This window comes from Fonticula alba (assembly GCF_000388065.1).
Source record: "Fonticula alba strain ATCC 38817 unplaced genomic scaffold supercont2.16, whole genome shotgun sequence".
In the NCBI taxonomy this organism is placed as follows: domain Eukaryota; order Rotosphaerida; family Fonticulaceae; genus Fonticula; species Fonticula alba.
Window position 1 is genome coordinate 182,601 of NW_009242986.1, and position 5,919 is coordinate 188,519.

General features: G+C 68.7%; 2 protein-coding genes across 2 annotated transcripts in view; one reads left to right on the plus strand and one right to left on the minus strand.

Annotated features, from left to right (window-relative positions):
- The window catches only part of H696_05985 (hypothetical protein), a 2,989-nt gene extending 629 nt beyond the window's left edge, over window positions 1-2,360 (plus strand). The window contains exons 2-9 of the mRNA XM_009499753.1: window positions 26-67; window positions 177-286; window positions 415-770; window positions 892-1,040; window positions 1,185-1,532; window positions 1,656-1,870; window positions 1,990-2,072; window positions 2,203-2,360. Of these exons, the coding sequence (XP_009498028.1) occupies window positions 26-67; window positions 177-286; window positions 415-770; window positions 892-1,040; window positions 1,185-1,532; window positions 1,656-1,870; window positions 1,990-2,072; window positions 2,203-2,320 (1,421 nt within the window). The 3' untranslated portion in view covers window positions 2,321-2,360. The remainder of the gene's footprint in view (window positions 1-25; window positions 68-176; window positions 287-414; window positions 771-891; window positions 1,041-1,184; window positions 1,533-1,655; window positions 1,871-1,989; window positions 2,073-2,202) is intronic.
- A 181-nt stretch (window positions 2,361-2,541) lies between these two features.
- Window positions 2,542-5,907, minus strand: H696_05986 (hypothetical protein). Its single transcript, XM_009499754.1, has 4 exons — window positions 5,105-5,907; window positions 4,699-5,015; window positions 3,385-4,591; window positions 2,542-3,247 (listed from the first exon to the last, which is right to left on the minus strand). Exons 1-4 carry the CDS (start codon window positions 5,816-5,818, stop codon window positions 2,603-2,605), a joined length of 2,883 nt encoding a protein of 960 aa, XP_009498029.1. The 5' UTR covers window positions 5,819-5,907; the 3' UTR covers window positions 2,542-2,602.
- Between the last annotated feature and the right edge of the window lie 12 nt (window positions 5,908-5,919).

Below are 5,919 nucleotides of genomic sequence, written 5' to 3' on the forward strand. Positions count from 1 at the left end.
GCGCGGCTTGCCCTCCCGCCATAAGGTGCCAGCCATATCCCGGCGTCCTCTCTCTCTCTGGCCCATGGTTCGTCTTGCAAGGTCCCAGCCCCGCTGCGCGATGATGCCCCCTTGGCAATGCCTAACAGCTCGCCCCCCCCCCCCTCCCCCCCATGGAATCCCCCGCGCACGTGCAGTCCCTTTGCAAATGTCGGCCGACCTGCCGCCCCTGTCCCGGGCACGGCAGGCCCTGCACCTGAGTGTGGTCCCCGCATCGCTCCCCTGTCGCCAGGAGGAGATGGCTCAAGTGCGTGGGATCTGTGGCACCGCGAGGCCTGCCAGTCAAGTCGACCCCCCTGCCTTCCCCTATCGCCCCTCTGACATACGTGGATCGCGCCCGTGGATTGCCCTGCCCGCCGGGCCTGGAACGCGCAGATCGGCACCATCGTCGAGTCGGCGCTGGTCAACTCACTACAGGCGGTGGATGCCGAATCCGGGACCCTGCCCGGCGGGGCGTGTCTCTTTGTGTCCGGCATGCCGGGCACCGGCAAGACAACAGCCGTGCTGGAGGCAGTGCGCATGCTGCGCAGCCACGCGCGGCAGACCCTGGCCCCCGCCACCCCGGACGCGTCGCACATCCCGCCCTTTCAATTTGTGGAAATCAACGCGCTGCGCCTGCGAGACCCGAGTGCCGCATACTCGGAGCTGGCGCTGGCCGTGCTGGGGCAGAAATTTGGCGCCAACCGGGCGCTGGCCCAGCTGGACGCGCACTTCGGCTCGCCGCCGGACAGGTAGGTCTCTCTACATCTTTTTTTCCCCATTTCTTCCCCTCCCCCTCCCTCCCCCTCTTCAGCTATCCTTATTTACCCGTTGTCGCCCCGGCCCCTCCTCCCTCCCCCCCCCCTGCTGCAGCCGCCTGCCGGTGGTCCTCCTGCTGGACGAGGTGGATCATCTGCTGACCAAGAAGCAGACCGTAGTGTACAACCTGTTCGACTGGCCGCAGAAGCCCGGGTCGCGACTGATCATCGTGGCCATTGCCAACACGATGAACCTGCCCGAGAGTGCGCTGCCGACGGCGCCCGGCCCTTCGGGCCCGGCCACCACGTACACACGCGTGGTCAACGTCTGACCTGTGTTTTTCTCGTCCCCCCCCCCCCCCCCCCTCCCTCCCCCCCCCCTCTCTCTCTCCCCGCCCACTCGTACAGAACTCCTCCTGCCACGAGTGACCTCGCGCCTGGGTATGCTGCGGGTGGACTTCGCGTCGTACACCTCCGGGCAGATTGACGAGATCCTGCGAGGCCGGTTGGCGGAGGCCGTCCGACCGGAGGTGGATTTGGCCATTCAGTCGGTGGCCCAGGCGTCCGGGATATCCATCGACCAGGCCATGACGCCCGAGGTGCTGGCCGCGGTGCAGGGGGCGGCCATTGATGCGCTGTTTGACCCGGCCGCGCGCGGTGTCTTGGCCACCCTGGTGGCCAACATGAGTGGCGATGCGCGGCGGGCTCTGGAGATTGCCCGGCGTGCGGCCGACGCTGCCGACAACGAGGGCGGCGGTACGTGTCGGCCTCTGGCCTCCTTCCCTTTCGGCCTTGCTTTCAGGCCTCCCCGTGCCGGCGGGGCATGTCCTGACCAGCCCCCCCCCCCCCCTTCCGGGCCCTGTCTTCCCTTCCATGCAGAGAAAGTCCTCCCGCGGCATGTCCACCAAATCGCACAGCGGGTCTTCTATCACCAGGCGGCCGAGGTGTCGCTGTCTGGCTTGCCCATCGCTCAGCGCCTGTTCATGGCGGCCGTGCACCTGGAGCAGCAGGCCCAGCGCACCCAAACCAAGCGCCGGACCAGCGGCTCGGTGGGCTTTGTGCATCAGCTCTCCGGCGATGTGCTTCTGTGGCAGGTGTGTCGGGCCCCTCCTGGCTTGTGCCTGGGGCTGGTTGTCTTTCATCCTTTCCCCTGGCCGGATCTAACCACGGGCATGTTTCCCCCTCCTCCCGTCATCCCGGTGGCTGGTCGCAGGTGTGCGACCGGATTCGCAACATGTGCCAGCTGTCACATCGGCCGGTGCCCTCCTCGAGCGATGTGCAGCTGGCGTGTCATCGGTGCGCCTGTTCCCGCCCTTCTTTCTTTCTTTCTCTCTCTCTCTCTCTCGGCCACCATGCGACAGCTATATCCCCCCTTCTCTGACTCTCATGTCGGTCTCGCCGGCTGCGGTTCTTCTTCCTGTCGCAGGCTCGCTTCCCAGCGTCTGGTCATCACGGACAGTGCCTCGCTAGGGCTACATGCTCGGGTCAAGCTCAACACCACCCTGACCAATGTAGAGCAGTTGATCCAGGAGCTCGGCTGGTGAGGCCGTGTCTGCCCTTCTCAAATACACATTTCTAGACACATGTGATGGGTGCACGCATGCGTGTGCGTATGTATGTGGCCCTGGCTGGTCCTGGACGTGATGCGCGCGCGCGCGCACACACACACACACACACGGGTTATACGTGCGCGAACGCTGTATTTCTCTCGACATAGGAGGACACATGGCCACACATCTCGAGGGAGAGCGCCCCCTGTCAGGAGGAGAGAGAGAGAGAGAGAAAGGCAAGTACACAAGGACAAGGGGAGGGGGAACGGAGGACCTCTAGTCGGTGAGATCCGAATCGGTGAGCGAGTCCTCCGAGAAGGAGATGCCGTCGCTGCTGATGCCGGATTCCAGCGACCGGGCGAGCCGCGACCGGCGCGGGGTCGCCCCCGCCGAGGTCGGCGGCTCCGACTTGGCCGACGCCAGGCCCCGCCGCTTGGGAGCCGAGGCGACCGGCTGGCCGTCGCTGGCAAGGACGTGGACCCGGCGCGCGGGGGAGCCCTTCTGCCCCTCGAGAGGGTGATCCGGCGGCAGGGCCCACGCGTGCCGTGGGGCCAGCACGCTCGACTCGTTGGCCACGCCAAAGGTGTTTGCTTTGCGATGGAGGCCACGCCGACTGCCCGGGGCGGCCGGAGAGCTGCCATTGGCGCTGGCACTGGCGTCGCCGGCCGCCTCGGCCGTATCGGCGAAGGAGGGCAGGACGTCGTGCGAAGCACCCGTGTAGTATCCCTCATGCTTCAGGTGCCAGGTGATGCTGACACAGGCGCCCACCGTGCGGAATTGGTGGACCACCCGCCGGGGGATGACATAGATGTCCCCATGCCGGAGGACGGTTTTGGCCCAGCGCAGGCCCGAGCGCCGGAGGAGATTCAGGTGCGCGTCGTCCAGCCAGAGGCTCGAGTCAAGGAGCTGGTCCTTGGGCTCCTGGAGACAGGTGGGGCCGGGGGGAGGCCAGGCGTGTCAGCACCGGGGATAACTCCCACATGGGGGTCGAGAGAGAGAGAGAGAGAGGGCGGGACATGCGTGCGTGCACGCGAATCCCAGGCGCCCAGAAGACGCACCTCGTGGAAGTACAGCCGGCAGCGATCGGCCACCGCGTTCATGTCGGCCCCATCGAAGACAATGATGTCCTTCAGGATCTTGGGGAAGTGGGCATCGTAGCCGGCGGCCGGCATCAGAGGGTCGACTTGGTCGCCGGCCGCGGCGGCGGCGGCCCCCGGCGGCGAGTGGCGCTCATCCCCGGAGCCCGGCTGCTGGGAGGACCACCACCATGGCGGCCCGGCCGACGGGGCGCCCACCATCTCCGGGTCCGCGGCACAGGGGTTCTGCACGAAGCCCACCGCGGCCACCGGGTGCCGCTCGGGGAAGAGCCCGGCCATGTCGGCATGGGCGCCGGTCCGGTCTTCGATCAGCTTTTCGCGCTGGCCGCCGGAGGCCGACCCGACGGCGGCCCCGCGCCGGGGCCGACCGCGCGCCGCGCTGCTAATCAGTGCCGCCATGGAGGCGCCGGCCGCCGCGCCGGTGGGAATGGCCGTGCCATGGGTGTGGCCAAAGCCGCCGGACTGCAGGTCAGCCAGCTCCGACACCGGGACCATTTGCTCACCGGGGCAGCACCAGAGAATCGGGCCGTCGTCGCTGTCCGTGGGGGCCAGGCCGCGGGCCTCCCGGCGCAGGGCCTCCACATGGGCCTGGGAGGCGGCACGGTCGTTGTCATCCTGGCTGTGGGTGCTGTTGTGGTCGTTGTTGTTGTTGTTGTTGTTGTTGGTGCTGGTGGCGCTGTTGGTACTGGTGTGGTCGCGGCCATTGACCCGGTCGCCGGACCGAGGGGCGGACGAGCCGGGGCCGGTGGCCGGGACCGCCATCTGGCGGAGTTCGGCCAGGGCCCGACGCGCGGCCGCCGCATACTTGGACAGCGGGCCCCAGGGAAGCAGATGGGCCAGGAAGATGTGCCGCTCCATCAGGGCCAGCAGCTCCGGAAAGTAGCCGCCCTTCTCCTCGGTATGGCAGCCCACCAGGCTGATGGAGCGCAGGGTGCCGGCCCGGTGCGTGCCGCCCCCATAGGTCCGGGCCACCAGGCGTGTGTACGCTTGCAGGTCGGTGGTCACGGTTTGGTGCTTGCTGGAAAAGATTTCCCGGACCACGGTCATGTTTGGGTGCTGCCGGGCCAAGAGCCGCATGCAGTTGGGCAGGTCCAGGGCCCCGCCATGAATGATGGCGAAGGCGTGGTCCGCCACGCCGGGCTGCGACTCCTGGAAGATGACATCGTTGCTGGAGAAGAGAGGGAGGGAGGGAGGTGTGTGTGTGTGTGTGTGAGAAAGGAGGCGGGGGGGGGGGGGGGGCAGGCCGTCGAAGGGGCCCCAGGGGGGAGGGCGCACCAGTGGTCCGCGAAGTGGCGGATCTGCTCGAGGGACAGGCGCTCCAGGGCGTCGAGATTGATGTGCACGATGGATGCCCCGCCGTTGGGGTCCACCTCCACCTCGATGGTGGCGGCCGCATGGGGGGCCGTGTGCACCACGCGCACCTGCCGCGGGGTATAGGGGAGTGTGATCGGGGGAGCGGCGGCAGCCTTGTGTTGGAGGTCCGGCATTTTGCCGGCGGCGGCAGCCGTGTGGTCGGCCGCCGGGCCGGCATCCGCTCCAGTAGTGGGGCTCTCGGGGGAGCCATTCGGGCGAGATGTCTCGGCCGAGGGTTTCTGTGGGTGAAGGAGGGGGGGGGGGGGACAGTCAGATGTGTGTGTGCGGCAACATGGAGGGCAGAGGGCGATGCGGGCCGCAGACACACCTGGGGGGGTGGGTCGGCCACCGGGAGCGCCTGGGGCGCCGGGAGCTCGCTCTTCACGGGCACATCGCCCGGCGGGGCACGGCCGACAGGGGGCCGGGTTCCCGGCGGCTGGGGGACGCCGCTGGTGCCGCGCTCGGCGCCACGTCGAGCCCCCTCGGCCGGGGCACCGGGGCGCGGCATGGGCGTCACCCGGGAAGAGGGCGATGCGCGCGGCCGGTCGGGCGACCGCGACCACGACCGTGACCGTGACCGTGACCATGAACGCGCTCGCGCCCGCGACCGGGACCGGGACCGGGACCGTGGCCGTGACCAGGATCGGGACCGGGACCGGGACCGGCGCTGGCGCTGGCGCCCGGCCGGAGATGGCGCCTGGGTGTGCGGGCGCTCGCGAGGGCGGCCCCACTCACGATCGTAGTCATAGTCGTAGTCGTAGTCGCGGCCGCGTTCCCGGCTGCGATCGCGATCGCGATCTCGGTCACGATTCCGGTCACGCTCTCGTGCACGCTCGCGCTCCCAATCGCGCTCACGTTCGCGTTCCCAGTCGCGGTCGCGTTCCCAATCACGGTCGCGGTCGCGACCGCCGGCATACCGCCGCGGAGACACGGAGCGCTGCCGTCGGGTGGGCAGGAAATCGCGCTCGTACTCGCGCTGGCGGCGCTTCTCGCGGATGTACTCCTGCCGCCTGGCGAGCAGCTGGCTCTCGGACTCGGCCATGCCTTGTACTATGCGCGTGTGGGCGCGCAGCAGGGCCGGGTGTTAAGCCGGGTGGGGTTGCGTGATGCAGAGAGAGAGAGAGAGAGGGGGGGAGGGGGGGG

Excerpts from the sequence above, each read along its gene's own strand:
- H696_05986 (XM_009499754.1), bottom strand. The coding sequence starts at position 5,818 with ATGGCCGAGTCCGAGAGCCAGCTGCTCGCCAGGCGGCAGGAGTACATC. Across the intron at positions 4,592-4,698 it reads CGCCACTTCGCGGACCACTG|CAACGATGTCATCTTCCAGG; the intron begins GTGCGCCCTCCC and ends TCTCTTCTCCAG. Across the intron at positions 3,248-3,384 it reads GCCGGCTGTACTTCCACGAG|GAGCCCAAGGACCAGCTCCT; the intron begins GTGCGTCTTCTG and ends ACCTGTCTCCAG.